Source organism: Scyliorhinus torazame, chromosome 15 (assembly GCF_047496885.1).
Source record: "Scyliorhinus torazame isolate Kashiwa2021f chromosome 15, sScyTor2.1, whole genome shotgun sequence".
In the NCBI taxonomy this organism is placed as follows: Eukaryota; Metazoa; Chordata; class Chondrichthyes; order Carcharhiniformes; family Scyliorhinidae; genus Scyliorhinus; species Scyliorhinus torazame.
Window position 1 is genome coordinate 19,460,134 of NC_092721.1, and position 23,310 is coordinate 19,483,443.

The window sequence follows — 23,310 nt, forward strand, 5'->3', positions numbered from 1 at the left end:
GCCAGGCAACAGGATTCTGAGAGGCTGCCTGAAGTACTGACCATATGGAATTTTTTGTGGGTGAAGAGCATCTCAACTCTCTTGACCATCCAAGTCCTTCCCTAGCCCTTGTTAAGAGTGACATCTGCTGGAAATACACATACTTAAATTGACCTGGGCTGAGATGTGAGGTCCTGCACGTGCAATATCTTACGAAGAATGGCATTTGATAATGGTTGCTTAGATGATGTACCAGAAGGAAGCTAATATACTTGCAATTGAATGTCAACATCGTCACAAAATCGAGGGGGCAGAAACAAAATTGTACAGAAAAATATAAAGAAAACTCTTCCCTTATCCCCTCAATTCTCCAAGACATCGAGATAATACTGTAATGAGCATGTTTTACAGCAGCAAAACCATTACCAGGGCTGGTGAACTTTCCTATAAGGCTCCATTAATGCCAATTTTTGACACTGGGCAATAGGGTTATCAAAATCATTAACAAAGGTATTCCCCATCTCATCCGACAATAATCTTTTTGCGGGATGACAGTGCCTAGAATCTTCAAAGTTATCTGATTTGAAGTCCAGTGCCTGGCATTGAGTGGGCTAGAATAAGATAGCAGAGAAAGAAAGGAAGGTGGGAATCACTGTTTGAGCAGTGAGCCTTGCATTGCTAATGGAGAATGAGAAGACAAGCTTAAAGAATCTCGGTAGTCTTACATTTGTTAACGATTCCACATTTAACCTGGAATTTCCTGGAATGTGCTGACATGGAAATAATACACGGTTTCGAACGGCAATCTTACACCCAGGTTTCCTGACCAGCATCAGCATTCGGCAAGATGTAAAAACAAGCTGAGGCCAAACGAAAATCAACAGAAAGAAGCAATCGGGTTGTGAAAGTTAAAGTTTGAAGCAATTCCAAACTGTCATTTATGCACGTCGAGTGCAGAATGCTCAGGAAAACGCAGTTGCAAGCTTATCTCTTTTTAACTGAATACGTACTGATGTAATTTAAAAAAATAATTTGAGGATATGTAAAGTTCAGTACGGCTCTGCGTAAGGAGAAATAAAGAAACTGCCAAAAAGCATCATTAATGATCAGCAAAAAAGTTGGCCATCAATTTACATAAGTTCAGAATGTGAGCAGGGAACTCACAATCTCCAGCTGGAACTTCCCAGCCCTGCCGTCGGCACGACGGGACGAGAAGATTTGGAGAGTAGCCAAAAGTCAATTAATGGTAACAGCCAATGGCGGGACTGGATAATCCCAACCTTGAGCTTTTGCATGTGAGCAGAGCTGTTCATAAGCCAAGTGTAGTTTCAGCGAATTAAACTGGGCAACAAAGCAAAATGACTGAGGTAATTGTGCATAGCTGGCGGAGAACCGACGTAAAACATTTGTCTGCAAATTTCCATGGGAAAGAAAAGTGGAACGACTTTGCTCTGTTGCCCTAGTTACTCTCAAACCTGCAGGAACTTACTTCCAGGAAATCTGAGCCATCATGCACAACGTACCAGTCCTTTCAGATGGGCCGAATGGCAACTCAAACAGTGTTCAGCAAGGCCTATGTGAAATTGGAGCATCGCAATATTCACAAAAATCTAGATTGATTTCTTTTTGTGTCTGATTACATTTTATGTCTGACGTTAACACATGTGGGACTCTTAATTTGAAGCTTAATTTTTGCGGAAGCTCACCGATACTGGAGTTCATGTCACCATTTTCAGACTCGGTGCCGTGCTGGTTGCTGTTACCATGGAAACTGTTCATGGCCTCCAGTTTGATCTTCTTTGCCTTCATGGCCTCTGCTATGGCGGCATTGGTAGCAGCTGCTGCAGCGGCGGCCGCTGCTGCTGTGAGACCTGAATAAAAGAAGATGAGACAAGGAGAGATGTGAGATAGGCAAACATGTCTAAGGTTAGACTATGACGGCGTAAACTTCCTAAACTTCAGCTCATCCAAATATCTGCCAACTGTACCCTAACTTGTTCACTCATCACCCCTGTGTTCTCAGACCTAGGTTGGCTCCTAGACCCACAAGGCCTCGGATTTAACATTCTCACCTTTGTTTTCAAATTCCTCCTTGGCTTTTGCTCATCCATATCTCTCTAATTTCCTCCAACCCCAGAACTTTCCAAGATTTCTGAGTTCCTCTAATTCTGGCCTCTGGAGAATGCCCGATAATAATTGCTCCATCCAGCCATGCCTTCAGCTGCTTGGGGAGAAAAGAGCATCAGAAATCTGTCCCAGGATCCCACCCCAACCAATCAATGGGCTTACATTGGACATCCTTTCATCAGTGAAGCCCTACTTGGATGCTCCTCACGAATCTGTATCTGAACTGAAGGATGTGTGTAAATATGGAGTAAATATTTTTGGAGTTTACTGGTCTATCTGCGTTTTACATATGAATGCTCCACTCTGTGGCCGTCTCATTTGCTTGACCCTGGCTGTGAAGTTGGAAGTTCAGATCAAGCTGAACAACAGATACAATTCGTCTCTTGCCAAGTAAATCGAAGACTGCACCAGGCAGCCAATGGAGAACCTCCTTGTAGTGCAAGAGCTGAGTATTACTACTATGATTAGGTCTGATGTGGAGATGCCGGCGTTGGACTGGGGTGGGCACAGTAAGAAGTCTTACAACACCAGGTTAAAGTCCAACAGGTTTGTTTGGAATCACTAGCTTTCGGAGCTTAGCTCCTTCATCAGGTGAGTCACTCAGCTGAGGAAGGAGCTGTGCTCCGAAAGCTAGTGATTCCAAACAAACCTGGCCTCACTCTGCATCACAAACCAGCTGTCCAGCCAACTGAGCTAAACCAAATTAGAAGTTAGAAGAATGCCCGATTAGAAGATTGCCCTATAAGCAAACCATGCGAGCTACCAAGAGCTTTATAAAAACTCTGAAACATACAAAGGTGCACAATATTTTTCTTTCTTAAATAATATATTGTTGGTGATAATATAACGATTAATGGATCTCATTTGAGCACGAACATCAGGGATGGTAAGATGAACCAGTGGAAACTGTGATATGTACACCTCCATTATCTGACTTGGGGCTAATCATCACAATGTAATGAGTCAGGGGCGTTTGGTTCACGATTCTTCGGAAGAAGATGCATCATCCACCTTCCTCCCAGATCATCTACTGAGGAAAGATTCTGCAAAATTACTTGCTGCATGGTTCATAAGTCATGCCCAAGCCAGAATGCCTATCTGAATTTACATCTTGCTGCATTATACTTACCAGGACTATTAACAGTACATTTCCAAACTCTGATACCACCTTAGGGATGATCGTGTCACAAGCAAAATTTAATCCCCTATGTCCACATAGGATAGAACATGACTCCGAATACCACTGTTAATCAGACATTTGCACTTGTTTTCCCCTTTCAAACTCCCCCAATCTCATGATGCTATGCAGTCCTTTTTGGATTAAAGGTCCCAATCTCCAGTGCCAATTGGCCCTTCTTTACATGTTATGCCTTGTGAATGATTTCCAGAAGGTCATCGAAGCACCTCAGAGTGCAACTTGATCTAAGTAGAAAAGGTGAATATTATTGCACTCTCTGTGATGGCCATTTTGAAATGTTTGTAATGCTGTTTCAGATATTTTATGAATAAAGTATATTTTTGCAAAGAAAAAAGATTTCCAGCAGCTCATTCAACATTATGATGAGTGGATGAAGACTGTAGTGGCTCTAAAACAAGACCAGTCTTGTCAGCTTTTGACGTTACACTTCCAGAAAGGATCACCAGCAGGTGATCGGGAGCAAGGTTTATATCTTGAGGCCTAATTGTAGCTCCTTTATTACCACTATCCTGGCTGGGATCCATGAACACAGTTTAGATAGCCTGGAGATCACCCTGGAATCCACAGCTCAACTACTGCCTGTAAAAATTTGTAAACTACACAGCACAATCTGCTTCAGCTGTTGTCAACTTTGGGTTGACACATTCCTAGTTTTATCACGTAAACTCGCACTGTCAGCTGCCCAGTTGAACAGCCATTTCCCTCACCCTCATCTCTGACATTTTTATCGTTAACAAATAAGAAAGTGGAAAAAACACTTCTGAACCCCTCAGTGATTTTTCTCCTGAGATTGACCAAGACAAACCTGGAGTGTTGGCAGCCATGAATAGTCTACCTCACCAATCTCGAATCAAATGCATTTGCGATACGCCACTACTACAATACTTAACTGATAGCATTAGTCACCACTCGTTGCATAAATAAATAAATTCATTGATGAAGGATGGAAATTAATATGAATGCCTCCAAACATTTCTTATTAGCAATGTCCTCAAGCTACCAGAGATAGCCTTTTCTAAAATATGCAAGTTTCACATTTGGCTTTCAACAAAATGTTCAGGTTCGAACATATTTAATTTAGTATGAAAAGGCTACTTACAGAATTAAAGTTTCAAGGCCTGGGACTTTCCCTTTCCACCGCGATCTCTAATGTGATCGAGGGGCCAAAGGTCACGGTTGAAGGGTAGAGCCAGTGTCTTAAGGGCACAGTCCTTTGGTTATCAAAGCAGAGGTTACAACATGGTGGGCATGGTAAATGCTGTTGCAACGGCTGATGCTAAACGAAGGACAAAAGTGCAAAAATGTTCTCCAGCATAACTGGGGCAGGTCGTTATAAGGTCGTCAGCCCCGCAGAAATCTCCAGGAATTAAAAATGAGTGACACCGCTCTGAGAAAAATGTCTTTTGTTTATGGGTTATGAAAATATCAGTCGCAGACAAAAAGCAGGTTGGAGAACTATTGACCTGTCAGTCAATCAATCAGGTGATGAACTTTTCAATTGGTTGGGAGGGCCTCCCGCCATGAGCACAGACATGGTGGTCAATCAATGATAGGGTAGATTGATTGATTGATTGATATTGTCACATGTACCGAAGTACAATGAAAAGTATTTTTCTGCGGCCAAGGGAACGTACACAGTACGTATATAGTAGACAAACACAGAATAATCGACAGAGTACATTGACAAATGGTACATCAACAAATAGTGATTGGTTACAGTGCGGAACAAGGGGCCAAACAAGCAACACATGAGCAAGAGCAGCATAGCGTGTCATGAATAGTGTTCTCACAGGGAACAGATCAGTCTGAGGGGGAGTCGTTGAGGAATCTTGTAGCTGTGGGGAAGAAGCTGTTCCTATGGGGTGGGGCATTTGGATGCATGACATCATGTGATGATGCCTCAAGGTGTATGTCCAATCAGATTTCAGTCTTCATCGTACACCTTTTTGAACACTTGTGCACATTGAGCTAGGGAGGAAATTAATTCGAACAGGAGTGTAGTTTAAACTGTTTATGGGTAATTTTAGCATATGATATCCATGGAAAAAAGTTTATCTTTGATCAATAACTGCAGATGTAATCAGTAGGATACTCAGTGCCATGTCACAGGCATGTAGCAAGTGATGTTAGGTAAATACAGGGGGAGGAAAAGAATAGATGGTCATGCTGATGGGTTTCGGAAAAAAGGGGTGGAAAGATGCCTGTGTGGGGCATAAGTACCAGCATAGACAAGATGGGCCGAGTTGCCTGTTTCTGTGCTACAGTTGAACTCATTTTCTTGAATGTTCTTGGTGCCAATTCTCAGCTCACCTGTGTGGTAATCATGTGACAGTGCTGTAAATTGACCAATCTTGAAATCCAATGATTAGCAAACAAGTGAACAAAACACTTTTATTTCCAAAACACACTTAGGTGAGGGTGCGTGCGTGTGGAATTTATGGGGTAATTCCAGGGCTCTATGCCTTTAAATGAGCTAACCCAGAGTCTCAGGCATGTCAGGCTGTGCAAACAAGGTAAAAAAAGAGAGCAAGGATGAGGACAGAGAGGCAGATTGCCCTTATCAAATGACATCTGACAAAAGTCTAGAATGGTCTTCTAAGAAACTATTTATTGGAGAACGTCTGGCGTTTTGACTCCCGTTTGATGCACGATCAATTGAACAAAGACTAGAGTTGGATACAACTGAGGCTTTATTGCTCTAAGATGTGTGGCCTCCCACAGCAGCTGGCGAAATGGCTGCTGCATGGAGGACACACATATTTATACTCCGCCTACTGAGCGGAGCCAGCAGGCAGGGACTACCGGCGAACCTGTAGTACAGGTCCTACCATACATCACCTAATAAAGGTGTAACAGTGGTTTACCACATTTACCCCCTGTTAAAATTGAGTCCGGCGGGGGTGGTGGAGAACTATATACAGCAATGAATTTATATTTACAATATTTGAGAACAAAAAAAGTGTCTTTTGAAGTCCAGTGGACCAGTTAGAGGTTTAACCGGTCCGGGGCCTTGATGTTCCGCTGGGAGCGACGTAACGGTGGCGGCGATGTCGATGCTGGCCTGATGTTCGGTGACTCCTGGAGCGTGTCAAAATCCTCTTCATCCTCGGGCATGGGCAGGAAGGACGGATGGCCCTGGTGAGGTTGATGCTGGGAGCGCCGGGGGAGGGGAGGGGAGGGTGGAGTGTCGGGCCAGAGGGGTGTTTGTGTTTGGAACCTGCTGGTTCCAGGCCCCTAAGGGAGACAGCATCCTGGCGGCCACCGGGGTACACCACGTAGGCATACTGGGGGTTTGCATGGAGCAATTGCACCCTCTCCACCAATGGGTCCGCCTTGTGGAGTCGGACGTGCCTACGGACCAGAACTGGTCCTGGATCTGCGAGCCAAATCGAGATCCCAAATTCGTATCCTTCATACTTTTGCCGATTTCCACCATCCCTTGGCCAGGGTTTTATGATCTCCACCACCCCACAACACCCCCTTCCCCAACCCCCACCAGCAGAGGTGGCGCGACACTTAAATTTGCGTTTACTTTGGCAGGGGCGTAATATCCCATCAGGCGGGAGAGGGGCCCATAAAATCCTGGTCCTTGTGCGAAGACGCTTTTCAAGACTCAACCTGAAGCACAACCCAGCTCTAATGTTAGGCACCCGCACCCACAACCCCGCCTGTGTTCCGAGTCTCTGATTGAAGCCTAACCTTCTCCAGGAGCCATCGTGCTGAGGATGGGGGCATCGCTCTCTCAGGGAGCCAAACACGGTCCTCTTAAGTTTCATGGGCAGCCACACAGTTAAGAGGCATGTGACCCAACCGTTATAATTACGGTAGCTTAGTTAATGAAAGGTTCACTGGAAATGGATGTCTTTTCTTTTCCACAGTGGTATCCTCCCTCAATTTGAGCTTATCCGAAACTCTGCTGTCTGTATCCCAGCTTTCCATTAGTCCAGTCCATTATCCCAGTGCTCCTTGACCTTCCCTGGCTCTCCACTCCCTGTCTCTGCAGATCATTGAGATCTCTCATGCTCCTCCAATTCTGGACTCTCTGACGTTCCCAATTCCCTTCATTTTGGTATTCTCTTCTGAAATCTCTCGAACTCCCCATCTCTCTCTATCCTTGAAAACACTCCTAAAACACCATTTAAACACAAATTATTACTACTCAGTTGCAGAACATCATTCATATAGTGTTCCACCTTGTCATCGAATGACAGGGGGACATATAGACTTTTACAGCACAGAAGGAGGCCATTCGGCCCGTCATTTCTGCACCAGCTCCTGAAAGAGCTACCCAGCTAGTTCCATTCTCCAGCCCTATCTCCATAGCCCTCCAAATTCATCACTTTCAAATATATATACAGCTCTCTTTTGAAACCTCCTATGGAATCCACTTCCACCAGTCTCCCAGGAAATGTATTCAATATCCCAACGACTCTCTGAGTAAAGAAGTTTCTCTTCATCTCACTCCTAGCTCTCTGCTGACCATCTTGAAAATATGACCCCTAGTCACTGGCACACATACCAACTAGTGGAAACAGATTATCCTTCTTTACCCTGTCAAAATTGTTACAATTTTGAACACCTCAATAAGACCGTCTCTTAATCTTCTCTGCTCCAAGGAGAACAAGCCCAATTGCTCCAATCTTTTCCTGTATCTAAAATTCCTCATTCCAGATATCATTCTAATAAACCTACTTTGCACTCTGTCTAGGACTTTAAAATCCTTCCTTAAATGGTGCCTGGAATTTAACACTATACTCCAAATCTGGTCTGACCAATGATTTGTAGAGGTGTTGCATCACTTCCTTGCTTTTATACTCTATGCCTCTATTTATAAACACAAGGATGCTCTAAGCCTTTTTAACAACTGTTTCAACTTGCCCGGCCTCCTTCAGAGAATTATGCACTTGAACCTTGAGGTCCCCATGCTCCTGTACTCCCCTGAAAGTTGTTCCATTGAGCCTGTATTGTCTCCCCATGTTTCTTCTACCAAAATGTATTACCTCACATTTCACTGCATTGAAGTTCATCAGCCAGGCATCTGCTTATGTGGCCAACTTGTCAATGTCCCTCTAAAGTGACTCAGCGTCATCCTCACAATTCACTATTCTCCCTAATTTAGTATCATCTGCAAATTTAGAGATTTTGCCCTCAACACCCATCTCTAAGTCATTTATATATAAATCATAAAAAGCAATGGTCACTGCACTGAGCTCTGGGGAACATCACTGTCAACTCATCTCCAATCTGAGAAATGCCCATTTATACCTACCCACTGTTTCCTATCTCTTAGCCAACCTCTAATTCCTGCTGCCAAGGACCCACCAATCCCAAACTTTCTCATTTGCTAACCAACCTACCATGTGGCACTGTATCAAATGCTTTCTGAAAGTCCAAATATACAACATCCACAGCACTACCCTCATCTACTGCCTGATTTTCTGATCCCGCCCATGGCGAGCATGGGCGGGAAAATCCGCCGTGACTTTGTTCGGGAATTTCCTGTCCTGCGGCAGGTAGGGCTATTAAATCCTGGCCACAGCTTTGGTGGAAAAGAAACCAGAAATGTGTTGTTTCCGACTGGAGGGTCTGTAATTCAGAGAGTTTAAGGTTGGATGTTGCTCCATTTCTTTGCCATCACCTGTGTGAATTAGGACATGCCGCTAAAATAACCTCTCAAATCATCAATTGATAGCCATTATGCCAGCACTAAACATCAACTTCAGCTGTGCTCGCAAAGCAATAACCACCTGTGTAATTTACAATTTAGCTCAGCCATTCTGTGAGGGAAAAAAACAACTTTCTGTGATGCTTTTCCACCGTCAGCCTAGACACTGCCATCCACAATGATTTAAATATAGTTGAAAGTACAATAGGCTCCACATTGCAACAGTGTGAAAAGAAGCTGGCATTGGCATCTGTAAAAAAAAAAATGATGAAGCCATGGGTTGGATTTTCTGGGTCGCTGTATTCCGCACACTTCCCTGTCACCACCTCCCCACTCCACCATTCCTCCCCCCTAACCCTAACCCTAACCCTAACCCCCCCCACCCAGCTAAAAGGTCAAGGGGGGAGCCCGCCCACTATCCTGGCATCCATCCTGCAGCAATTTAGTGCTGGGGACAGTGTTAATTTCTTCAAGGCGAGACGTCCGCCACTATCTTGAGATCTAAGTCCCACCGACGAGAACTGCCAGCCAAACGATTTAAAGCAATTAACACTTCTCCCGATTGGATTGACCAGCAGCTCTATCGCCCCAGCAGAGCCAGGTGGGCGCAGTGTCCACAGCTGGGATTATAGGCAGTGCCACCATGCTGAGGAGCCGAGGTAAGTCAGGGGTTCAGCATCTCAGAAAAGTGGGTGAGGTTCAGGTGGCTGGGAGGAAGGTAGAAAGCGGGGATGATCTTGGTCGGAGAGTGGGGTGGGGTGTGGGGTGTGGTGGGGAAAGCCTCCAATGGTCCAGAGGCCTCAAAGGACTCCCACCCTCTTGCCCAATACGAATTCACATGGCATGAACTTCCAAACACTGCAGGTAAAATATCGTCGGGGGCAGATTGTGGCCTTTCCAATGACCGTTAATTCATCCTCACTAGGCTACCTGACATTTCCCACAGCCCAGCTAGATTTCAGACATATTGAGGGCGGGTGAGGAGGCAGTGGGAAGGCCACCTGGTGGATTTAATGTGTCCCTGCAACTTCAAACCCACTGGTGGGCGAGGGTGAAATCCCAGGGCACTGTGGGAGAAGCAAAAACGGCTGCTACCAGCCTGGTTTAAATCAGCCAGTGTCTGCAAATCTTTTGATGAGCTAATTCACAAACAGATTTTAAAAATTAAATTAAATTAGAATTTCTCCTGGAATAAAAATACTGGTATCTCGCTAAAACGCCGAACTCCTCACAATGCTAGGCATGCACTGTGGCAGTTTTAGTTTTCTGTGAGTAAGCTACATGCAGTTAAGACGTTCTATTGGAAATGACGGCCGTTCACATTGCACGGGAAGGAACTGGCCATCGTTCACTGTTGGGTTGGGGGATGGGCATTGTTCTTCCTTGCTTTGTTTTTTTATTGTTATTACATGTGTTACTGTGATTTATATAAAATGTTAAAAGTTCAATAAAAATATTTATTTTTAAAAAGTGGATTTATTTAAGGTGCAGGGGCAATAGTGCTGTTTGCGTTCAGTTGGCATCAGAAACGCGACAGGGTGGACCAGAAGAGTCCAAAGTAAGTGCTAAAATCTATCTTCTCTTTAGACTCCTCAAGGGTCAGATGGCGGAGGAGTGTTTCCTATGGGTCACTGTTTGTGGCCTCCTCTGGCAAATTCCTGCTCACGCCCATCAACCAGCTAATCAATCTGGACTGAAGTTGGGAAGATTTATTGTGATGAAGCCGGCCCCGATCTCACCCCACCACCCACATGGGCATTACCCCAAACACCCCAAGTGAGGACACCCTGCTTTGGGGTCACTGAAGGCCCTTTTTTCAGGCCTTCCCATGCCTTATTTTGCACCCCCCGCCCTTTCAGGACCTCCACACCACCCCCCCAACCTTCTGGAGGCCCCTTCATACCCGCCCTTCAACTCCCCCCACTCTTTATGTCCTCTTCATCCCTCCTTTAATGAGCATGCCCCCCCCCCCCCCAGGCCCTGACCCTTGGCAGTGCCACCCGGGCACCCTGGCAGTTCTCCTGCCAGCAGCATCCGGGCACCTTGGCAGTGACAGAGTGGCAGTGCCAAGGTGCTAGGGGAGAGCCAGAGTACCACCCTGCCCTGCCCTTGACCACCCAGGGGCCTTCAATGGCCTGGTAGATCCCAAGTTGCCGCCCTACCAGGTCTACATTTGCATCGACCAGTACTAATCGGCGCCCATCTGGGATCTCCTTGGGGAGGCTGAAAGATGCCGGGGGTTGGTTAGATCCGGCTTCAGCATGGTGAAACCCACTCAACCGTGCGAAACTGGGTCCCGCCCATAGGGCGGGACATCGCATGAGACCTGATTTGCCAGAGGAGGCCACAAACAGATCTCCCGAGGCATAACGGCCGTCAGGAAGCCTGGAGGAGGACTCTCCCGGCATTTACTGCTCACATCCCGCCACGATTCCGGTGAGACACGGCCGGTTGATCGCGCCCAATACATCTATTGTTCAATGTACATGAAAGGCCCGAAACACTAAACACCCAACTTCAACGACAAACACATTCAGTAAACAGGCCTCCAATAGACTTAATCCAGCCCTTAAATGAACAAAGGTTTGGAACCAGAAGAGGAGAAGGCCTGAGGAAACTGACCCACTGAGTTGGTCAGCTGTTTACTCCATCAATTGAAACAATTGTAGACAGTAATGCCTACACCAGCAGAATACAGATGAACGGACATCATGCTGCAGATATAGAAAGTTCTGGATAGCCAGTGACTGGAGTACTGATCGGAGTGCCCCTGATTCGGGCCTCAGAGGAGGTGTGCCAGAATGATAAATTGGGCTGAAAAGGTTAAAGTAGGAGGCCACGTTACATGGAGTAGGCTTGCAATCCCTCAAGTGTGGATGAGTAAGGGGTGATATAATTGAGGCGTTTCATGAATTGGCAGGTAGATGAGTAGAAATGATTTCCTCAGATTGGGGGTCGAGAACAAATTAGAACCGGATCATTGAGGGTTGATGCCAAGAGGTACCTCGTCACTCAAAGTGAAAACCTGTCGTACTCCCCCCCGAATTTCTGCTGAGGTTGGGGCGGGGGGCAACTGAAAATTTCAGAACTGAGAATGTTGTTGGGCAAAGGTATCAAGCATTATTGAACTTACGCGGGTAGTTTGATTTAAGTTACAGGTCAACCGTGATCTAATTCAATGGCAAATAAAAACTGAGGGGTTGACCGACCCACCATGATCCAAGGGGAATGCAAATAAGCAGATCCAAGAAGCCTGTTTGTTACACCCACTGGTGTATTTCTTTAAGGGATCAACTAAAAAGCAGTGAAATCTGAAGAAATTCCAGGCCACGACTTTCTTTGTGTCAGACAGAGCAACATTGACAATGCACCCCTCTCCCCACTGTCTGGTGGTGGAATAGAAGTTTCAGTGTAGTGAGTTGCTGATGGGCATGATTGCGTGTGTGTTTGTGTATGTGTGTATGTATGCACCTGTGTGTGTGCATGTGTGTGTGTTTGTGTAAGTGTGAGTATTGGGTGTGTGTAACATAGGAACAAGAGGAAGCCATTGGCCCCTCAAACCTGTCCTGCCATTAAATATGATCATGGCTGATCTGTGACCTAACTCCACATTCCTGTCTTTATCCTGATATTCCGAATACCTTTGATAACAGAAATCGATCTGGAGAGAGTCCCAAATTTCTAACCCCTGTTGTGTGAAGACGTTTTCCCTAATTTCATTTATCTTGAAAGGTTTGGCTTTAATATTTAGACTATGCCCCCAACCCTAGACTCCCTGGCTAACAAATAGCTTCCCCCAATTTATCTTGTCTGTTTCTTGAATGTCTTGAATGTTTTGATCAAATCACCCCCTAACCTTCCAAACTCTAGTTCATATAACCTCTCCTTGTAGCTTAGCCCCTGGAGTTCAGGTATCATTCTAGCAAACCTGCTGTGCACTTACTCCAATGCTCGAAGGATATATTCGCCCAGGAGGGGAGGGAAGAGAGAGGAGGCTGGTGGAGGTTTGATCAGAGGGCAAAGGGTGTTGCTATATCATCACAATACCATTGGATGCCTGTTGACAGACTATACAGGATCTAGCTCACAATCCAGGCGCTTTGCATGCACTCAATGTCTTAACTGTCGGAGGTGTTCGATCTGGAGGAATCAATGCAGAGGAAGTGTTGGGGGGGTAGAGGTGCTGGGGGTAGAAAACCAATTGGGTCATGGATGACAGGCCCTCAAAAAAAAAAAAATTCAGCTTATTGTCGGAAATTGTAAACACAAGGCAATGTGTAAAGAACAGAGATCAGTTTTGTTCCACGTGGAAGATATAGCATGTCTGACTATTACAATCCTAAAAGGTTTACATTTCAGGGGATTAAAAGTTAAATCATGCAGACAGTAACAATCCATATACCTTGACTCTATTGTTAAAGGACAAAGCACATTCCTCCACCCTTTAGGTCTCATGGGAAACGAGCAGAATGCTCAGCTCACTGATTGTAGCATCTTGTTTTACAGGCAGTTAATCTTTTAGAATTTTAAAAATGTCACACACACACACCGAAACACACAAGGATGCACGTACACATGTGTGCACACACAAAGATGCACACATGTGCACACACACACACATACACACACACCCATCCCAACCACCTGGCAAAGCATAGTTAGGCAGCCCAAAAAATAGTAATAACTCGTGTTAGATTTCAGTCCATGCACGAGTAGGAAAAGTCATTGCAGGATACAAGCACCCTTCACAAAATCCGCGGAGAAGATTAAAGGTGTGTGGGTGCCCTTGCTAAAAACTGTACAGAATGAATGTTCACCATTTGATGATTTAACTACATCTCGCTGAACTAATACATTTAAGTGCAGTTTATTTTCTTTTCCAAATTACTCAGTCAGTTTTTCTCAAATGCTCAGGGAAACAATGGTTTGCTTTAAACCTGCAGCTAGCCACCTGGATTATTCACTTACTTTCCAACCTCAGGTCAAGCACAGTGCCACACAATTGTCTTACCAAACGTATTAATGGAGCACCAGCTCGGAAAGGGGTCAAAGGTTTTGTTTCAGTAACTATTACCTTACAAGATCATCTTATGCCCCAAAGGGAGAAGGAAAACAGCCAAGAGACTGATGGTAAATGCATTATTATTCAGGGAGGCTCTGGACCAGTTAATACACTTACACTGAAGGCTTCTTTCAACTGTTGTTGAGAAAAGCAGTCTTCAATGGCGCCCTTTTTCAACTCTGAAAACTGAAATTGCATTCCATCTCAAACTCCAGGCAAGGAAAAGACAAAAGATTGATTGGTTCCTTATTTTGTATGGAGCAATGCAGACTCCTGGATCAATTGGGGGACCACCTTAAACATGGGGATAGTCATTCAGTTGGAAAGAAACTCAATAGGTGCAAATGTCCTTTTCGATTCGGTAACGATTTCTCACATCTATGAGCAACAATCTTCTCACCAAATTCAATAAGTTACACCTACTTGGAAATATTAAAGGCATGCACATGCAGAAATGATCAGTCTAACCATTTGCAGCATGCAATGTTGGATATCACACGCTTCATTTTTTTTTGGGTCTGCCGTGAAAACGTTCGATACATTTAAGCGTCTATGTTGGTTTGCAAGTATGGGAATGGTAGCTTAATGGTGATGTTACTGAACTAGTAACTTAGAGGCCTGGACTAATGACCTGAAGACACTGGATCTTATACATTCTTGGCTGAGTGCCCATTACACAAGATAAAAAGGTGTCAATTGCTTGCAGTTCCTGCTATTGATACTTTACAGGGCCGGTTGATTGACACTTTTAGAGAACCGTAATAAAAGTAGTTTTTTGTATTAAAGTTATGAATGAATGACTTTAAATAGCACATATGAACCCTGGAGTAACAGAGTGTATACCGGGTAAATGGGCACCGAAGGGCAAACATTGGCATGGAGAGTAAAAGTGGCCATTCAGGGTTGGTGGAGGGGAAACAGATTTGTGTGGAGGGTATGCGAGGCCATTGGGGGAGGGGGGCTGGAGCAGAGGTTGGCATGGGGACATTAGTAAGATCTTCTTAATTTACGTTTCAAGTGCCAGGGTACCAGATTGGTAGTGTCAGGGTGCCAGACTGCCAGGTTGGCAGCACCATGAATTAATAAACAAAGAATAAAAATTAGGGGTGCCAGTCACTGGGGTGGGAATCCAAAAATTGGATTCTACTCACTATTTCTAAAGGTCCATGGCCACTCGTTTGCAAGCAGGTGAACAGATATTTTTCAGTTAGACTGGTCCTCCCAATGTGGACATCCGGCTCACAGCTTGCCCAGTGTCGTCTGTAGTCAAATTTGCCCCTTAACTTGCACAGTGATTTGAGTTGTGCTCATATCGATCAAATATTTGTACAATACCATAAGACTGCAAATCACCTTTTCCCGATAAAATGTCAACAAGCGGCCTGTTTCCTACTGTTAGCACACCCACAAGAACAACTTGCTCTAAGATGATGAAGAGCAGTTAGGAAAGCATCCCCAGTCAGCCAAGAATGGATACCGAGTCAAGGTACACTGGCTTATACACCTGGTGCCCTATGTACAGAGCATGCCTCTGCCACTCGTTAACTCAATTGCCAGCTGCTGCAATCTTAAGGAGCCAGGAAGTTATGAATTTAAACCCCACCTCAGAGATGTGAACACAACATCTAAGGCTAACACGCCTGGCGCAGCACCGAGGGTGTGCCGCACATCTGGAGGTGCCATGTTTCAAATGATACATTAAAAGTAGGTCCCGTCTTCCCGATCAGATGGGCACTGAAGAAGACAAGTGGTGATGTCCTAGCCAACATTTATCCCTCAACTAATTAGGCAGGTTACTCGGTCATTATCAGTGCTGTTTGTGAGCCAATTGGGGACACTTCAAAAGTACTTCATTGGTTGAAAACACTTTTGACATCCGCTGAGGTCATATAAGGTGGCACAAAATGCAAGTCTTCCTTGCTTAACGCGCTTGGGTGAAATTTCAGCATTGCTCCTACCAAAGGCGGGCACCCAGAAATTTTACCCGAATGCACGAAGCAGCTTTCGACAAATAGTACACAGACCACGTTTTATCTCTTTGGATCTCAGTCACGGTCTGCACCTCACTCCTCTGTTTTTGCTAACTCTCACAATAAGAGGAAATAAAGAAACAATGACAGTTTGGGTGGGGGAGTACATCAAAGGGAAAAATGTCCTCTGTTAATTACAATGGCACACAGGAAGAGACATGAATCCATTTCATTTTACCCATGGGAACAATAAAATACACAGAGGAATTCCAACCCCTGGCCGATCCGATGTAAGGTCCCACTTCAGTCCCGCAATCTTGTATTTTTACCTGGACTCCAGAGCAGGAGAAACAAGACCCACCTAAAACTGACAGGATCCTGCGTTAATCATTGGTAGATCGATGCCCGATAATGTGATTGTCATTCCCAGTGTCATTGCAATTGATGGCTCCTCCGCCCAGTGAAGCCAGCATAATCTGAGTCCAGGCGTCGGATTTTCGAATGCTGGGGGAGCTGGGACCCAGTGCAGGTGCGATTCCAAAATCACAGTCCTGGAGGTCAACACGCCCCCAGGATCTTCTGCAATTTTCAAAGTGAGCTCGGGAGCAGGGGGACGGGTGAAGTGAACACGAAACCCACTCGCCACCGATTAGCAGTCCTTTAAGCTCCTTTAGGAGCTGGTTGGCGGCGAGGGAAGGCAGTATTTTCAAAGGACAAAGCGTCCAGTTAGTACCCGACTCCGGTATTCATTGCAGGGACATCAGAAGGTTTGGGCGGGATGTTCTTTTTCCGGCTGCCACGCGACCGAAAATTCCTGCCTGAAGCCAACGGCACTTTTGTTGGTCCATTAGACTTTCCGTCCCACCCATGCCGATTCCCGTCGGCGGGCGGGGCCGGAATTGTGGGAAATTGAAATTTGGTGGCCCACCTGTCACCTGGGCCGAGCGCAGCACCTTTAGTTTGCTTCCGTGGCTACTCTGCTTCCAGTAAGCAGCCTACTCCAGTCAGCAAGGCAGCAACAGACTCCAACATGGCTGCCATTGGCACCAGGCTGGCAGCTCCAGCTCCTGGAGGCATCTCTCATTGCAAAACTCATCTCCTGCCCAATTAAGGCATTTCCATTAAAAAATAGCTTTCTTAAAACGACGCAGTTCAGATGGGGGATCAGGACTTAGAATCCATCCTGGTGACAGGTTCCCCTATTTTTGAAAGTTAACCCCAAAGCAGTGGGTGCCTGCTTTTGTACTCTGAAAGCTGCAACCTGCTTTTTACTGATTTTTAGAGGGCTGGGGATTAAAGTTGCTCCAGAAAATGACACTTAAATGCATCTTAATTCTACCCTTCAAGAGCATTTACACCCTCTCCATAAAACCCTTCTAACCAGCTTGCCTTGGCACTCGCCCACACTAGGGAGCCACCTACACTCCACTTCCGGGACCTTCTGGCAAGAGTCGATCCCCTGACTCCCCAAAGCCAAAATTGGTCATAATGGGGTCTGCCATGTGGGGAAATTTCTTCACTCAAACTATCTGCCTCGGCAGCAAAGTTACAGATCATCGAGTTTCCTGGAAAGTTTATGGCTTTCAGGGTAACACATGGAAATAATAATAATAATCTTTATTGTCACAAGTAGGCTTACATTAACAATGAAGTTACTGCGAAAAGCCCCTAGTCGTCACATTCCGGCACCTGTTCGGGTACACAGAGGGAGAATTCAGAGTGTCCAATTCACCTCACAGCACGTCTTTGGGTACATGTGGGAGGAAACCGGAGCCCCCGGAGGAAACCCACGTAGACACGGGGAGAACGTGCAGATTCCACGCAGTCTGTGCCCCAAGCCAGGTATCGAACCTGGGACCCTGGAGCTGTGAGGCAACTGTGCTACCTTGTCTTATAGGATTCCTTTTGTATCTAAGAGCGAGATCTACCGGCAGCATTGCACCCAAAAAGCAGCACAGCGCGGCCGGTAGATGCGGGGTGGTCAATCTTCCAGGATTTACCCAGCTCGCTATGCCTCGCGGGATCTAATGTGATCTCGCGATGCAAATCCTGTCCATTGTGGGCGGGATCACTTTCTGGCAAATCTGCATATTAGAGGGGGACAGCTAGTCTCACTCTAATATACATTCCAGAGATCTAACCAAGACATGGGATCTATATCCCCTGCCTTGTAGAGCACTGTTCAGTGCTGGTATCCACAAACAGAACTAGAGGAAACGGCACTCGTGGGTGTCTCCCAGGGGATTGGAGGCTGTAGAAGGTGCTTGCTCTCTTGGATGGGTGACACCCTGGCTGGTGCCCTCTGGCACTGCCACCTGGCTGCCACCCTAGTAGGGAGGCTGCCAGGCTGGCACTGCCAAAGTGCCAAGCTGGCATTTTCCAGGTGACATGGATTGGGCCTGGGGTTGCCCTGCATGGTTGCAGGGGGCGGGTGCAGGGAGGGCTGAGGATCTCCTTATAGGTGAGTTGGGGTTTGGGTGAGGGGGAGGGGGGGAGGAGGGGGGGGGGGGTCGGAGAATCGGCGGGGTTGGCGTGAATCCCGCCCCCGCCAGTTGCCGAATTCTCCGGCACCGGAGATTCGGGGGGGCGGGAATCGCGCCGCGCTGGTTGGCGGGCCCCCCCCCCCCGTGATTCTCCTGCCCAGATGGGCCGAAGTCCCGCTGCTAGAATGCCAGTCCCGCCGGCGTGGATTAAACCACCTACCTGACCGGCGGGACAAGGCGGTGCGGGCGGGCTCCGGGGTCCTGGGGGGGGCGCGGGGCGATCTGGCCCTGGGGGATGCCCCCACGGTGGCCTGAACCGCGATCGGGGCCCACCGATCCGCGGGCGGGCCTGTGCTGTGGGGGCACTCTTTTCCTTCCGCCTTCGCCACGGTCTCCACCATGGTGGAGGCGGAAGAGACTCCCTCCACAGCGCATGCGCGGGGATGCCTTGAGCGGCCGCTAACGCTCCCGCGCATGCGCCGCCCGGCAATGTCATTTCCGCGCCAGCTGCACCAAAGGCCTTTCCCACCAGCTGGCGGGCGGAAATTAGTCCGGCGCGGGCCTAGCCCCTCAAGGTTGGGGCTCAGCCACCCAAGATGCGGAGGATTCCGCACCTTTGGGGCGGCGCGATGCCCGACTGATTTGCATCGTTTTTGGCGCCGGTCTGCGGACATCGCGCCGATACCGGAGAATTTCGCCCCAGGTTCCGGGATATACCTGGCTAATTGCGCTGCGGGACTCTGTCCCCATTCGGGTAGATCACGCTCAAAGCGTTTCAGAAGGTTATGGGATGTGGGCTAAGATGAGGCTTTGGTAATAGTAAACAAGCATCCCATTTACCAGCCCATCAAAGGTATCCTTCAAAATGTATTTGTTGTATTTTTTTTCAGGCACCTGTTCCTTTAAACAAACGTGTTTTAAATCGTGAAATATGGCTTGTTCAGTCCCTTCCGGCTACTGCATGGCTGCACACCTGTACAACTCAGCAGGTATGATGCACCTCACCCACCGTCCCGCTCACAGTGAAGGAATGGTGGTACATTACAAGGCCAGGGAGCTGACCGTCTTGGAGGGCGATGTTGCGGTGGTGGTATTCCCTTGCGCCTGCTGCGCTTTTCCTTCAGATCGTTTTCGCGGAAAAAGAAACAGATCTGTGGAAGTGTGATGCCAAAGCACTGATTGAAATCAGTGAAGCCCAATGAAATGAAGGGGAATTTGACTTATTCAGTCACCTTGAAGCAATGACCTTGGACATGGCAGGGCTGTTTTTCACTCACATGTTTTATCTTTGAGCTGTCACCTTCTTAAGAGCTGTGTCAGCTATTTTGAAGCTGTTTGTCAGCTTCCCTGAGTTGGAAGAAGTTGGCACATGTGACATCTCCATCTCTGATATATTAGGTTTACATGACAGTTTTGTTTGAAAGAAACTTCCTATTTAAGCAATGAAAGCATGAAAGCTACTTGGCTTTGTTTGAAGATGAATACTTCCATAAATTATGGAAAGCAATGCAGTTTTCAATAGCTTAGTATGGGATAAAAGCCATACTGATCAGAAGATTTACAGTTTATTCTACTGTCTGCACTTCTCACAACGCGATCTCGACACTGGCTAGGCCACAAACAGAAAGGTGGACCACTTTGCAGAACACCGCCATTCAGTCTGCAAGCCATGACTCCGCCTCCAGCGACCTCTCACTTTAATTTGCCACCTTGCTCTCGCGCTGACATCTCTGTCCTTGGTCAGCTTCTCCACTCCAGTGAAGCCCAACATCAGCTTCAGGAACAGCACGATGCGGCACTTTGCAGCCTCTCCAATGTTCAGGCCATAAAGGGTGTGGTACTGAAAACAGGTTGAGAAGATACACATAGGCCAGGAACAGCAACTGTCTCATGAGGCCCTGGCTGGCAACGATGCTGGCCATCTGCAAATGCACTCAAGTCAAGGCATAAACCTGATATTGCCATATGGACTTTGCGATGACCCACTCCAAAAACTATGAATATAACAAAGCTCCATACACAGGTGATCAACTTTACAGCAGGACGAAGAACAGACAAAAGACTTCATAATGAGCTGATGGCTGGTCATACAAGAGGAGTTTCAGAGGGCAATGGGCCTTGATTGAACCACCATGGATAAACAGGAGTATCCTGTCTTTCCCGCTAACAAGTTGGAGTCTGGCTAGGACAATGGCCAGTGGTGGGCGTATACCTATAACTCAATCCAAGCTTCCCAGTATAAAGAAAGGAACATGGAACAGATCTTGAGCGATAACCTGGGAGTTCCCCAGGAACAACCATCGCAAGAAGAAAGGACCCTGAATTTCAAACCCAGAGAAGACATCCACATCGAGTGATTGAAGCCTGCCAGCCTCCTTTACTAAGTGTGGGTAAAACCCAAAGCTCAACTGTGAGTCAGAGTCATATTTCCTTGAGTAATAGAATTGTGAATAGAACTGCGTTAAACTGTGAACCTGTTTTGTCCTTAGTTCATCTCACAAATAAGGACACCCGGGTGAAACGTTTGAGTAAGTAAACTGGTCAAACATATCGGAGGTTTAAAGGGTACAACACCATCCCCCTTTTTATTTTTTCTTCTTTGCATTTTTTGTCTTTTCTCATATTTTCGTTTTCAGTCAGCAGCACGCCTGTTCCTGGCACATCTTTAGTTTTTTGTTGTCTCTTTTCTTCCCTAATCTCCATTCCCTTTGTCCCTGTTCTACCTTCCAGCTTATCACAGGGCTTCCTTTCACCCTTGTCCCACCCACCTCTTGCTCAAACCCTAAAACCTCTCTAACTTTTCCCCGGTCTGATCAAAGGTCATCAACTTGAAACCTTCACACTTGTTTCTCCCTCCATAGGGTGGAAGAGAGGACTTAGGAGGGTCGGTGCAGACTCGATGGGCCGAATGGCCTCCTTCTGCACTGTATGTTCTATAAAGCTATAAAGCTGCTACCTGATTGCTGAGAATTTCCACCGTTTTCTGTTGTTATTCCTGAATATTTTTTCACGTTTGCTGGACATGTTTTTACGAATTACCTGAAAGTGGTAAATTGAGAGGGGGGATACAGGATTCGACCGGATGCAGCAAACGTCAGAAAATTGGACGAATCAGAGAATTTGCCCAGTTTTCCATTAGACATTGTGCCAGCGAATTTGAATGAATGTCCAGGAAGATTTCCAAGAGAGAAATTCAGCAAAAGCTGCTCAGATGAGTTCATAAGCTCAGGCGTGTCCTGTACACAAAAAGCAGGACAAATCCAACCCAGCCAATTACTGGGTGCGGCCGCATTTGGAGTATTGCGTGCAGTTCTGGTCACCGCATTATAGGAAGGATGTGGAAGCATTGGAAAGGGTGCAGAGGAGATTTACCAGGATGTTGCCTGGTATGGAGGGAAGATCTTATGAGGAAAGGCTGAGGGACTTGAGGCTGTTTTCGTTAGAGAGAAGAAGGTTAAGGGGTGACTCAATTGAGGCATACAAGATGATCAGAGGATTGGATAGGGTGGACAGTGAGAGCCTTCTTCCTTGGATGGTGATGTCTAGCATGAGGGGACATAGCTTTAAGTTGAGGGGAGATAGATATAAGACAGATGTCAGAGGTAGATTCTTTACTCAGAGAGTAGTAAGGGCGTGGAATGCCCTGCCTGCGACAGTAGTGGACTCGCCAACATTAAGAAAATTTAAATTGTCATTGGATAAACATATGGATGATAAGGGAATAGTGTAGATGGGCTTTAGAGTGGTTTCACAGGTCGGCGCAACATCGAGGGCCGAAGGGCCTGTACTGTGCTGTAATGTTCTATGTTCTAATTACAGCTCCATCACTCTTCTCTTGATCATGAGTAAAGTGATGGTAGGAGTCAACAATAGCGTAATCAAGCGGCATTTACCCAGCAATAACCTGCTCACGGAAGCCCAGTTTGGGTTACGCCAGGATCATTCAGCTCCTGATCTCATTACAGCCTCATGTATTTGCTTTGCTTGGCCCCTTGTTCCGCACTGTTAGTCGATGCACCATTTATCAATGGACTTTGTTGATTATTCTTTTTGTCTACTATGTACGTACTGTGTACGTTCCCTCGGCCGCAGAAAAATACTTTTCACTGCACTTCGGTACATGTGACAATAAATCAAATCAAATAAAATAAAATAAAGCCTCAGTTCTAACATGGACAAGAGAGGTGAATTCCAGAGGTGAGGTGAGAGTGACTGCCCTTGGACATCAAGGCAGCATTTGACCGGGTATGGCATCAATGAACCCAAGCAAAAGCGGACTCAATGGGAAGCAAAGGGAAAACTCTCCACTAGCGGGAGTCATACCTGGCACAAAAGAAAGAGTCCAATCATCTCAGCTCCAGGACATCGCTGCAAGAGTTCCTCAGGGAAGTGTCCTAGGCCCAACCATCGTCAGGTACTTCAGTGACCTGCCTTTCATCACAAGGTGAGAAGTGGAAATCCATATTGATGATTGGACAATGTTCAGCATCGATTGGAACTCCCTAGATATTGACCGCACCATGTACAAATGCATCAAGACCTGGACAATATCCAGGCTTGGGCTGACCGCGGCAAATAATGTTCACACCACACAAGTGCCAGACAATGACCATCTCCAACAAGAAAGAATCTAGCCATCACCCCTTGACATTCAATGGCATTACCAACGATGAATTCCCCCACTATCCCGATCCTGTGGATTACCATTGACTAGAAACTGAACGGGACTAGCCATAGAAAAACAGGTCAGCGGCTTCTTCCCATCCGACTTGTTAGGATGAGGCCATTGAATCTTTTGCGATGCTCGAAACATCTCGTGAGATTCA

General features: G+C 46.4%; 1 protein-coding gene across 5 annotated transcripts in view; it reads right to left on the reverse strand.

Annotated features, from left to right (window-relative positions):
• dachc (dachshund c) overlaps positions 1-23,310 on the reverse strand; it is a 665,620-nt gene that overhangs the window by 326,791 nt on the left and 315,519 nt on the right. For all 5 annotated transcript variants that reach the window (XM_072476125.1, XM_072476123.1, XM_072476127.1 and 2 more), the window contains exon 3: positions 1,686-1,850. In XM_072476125.1, coding sequence (XP_072332226.1) covers positions 1,686-1,850 — 165 coding nt within the window. The remainder of the gene's footprint in view (positions 1-1,685; positions 1,851-23,310) is intronic.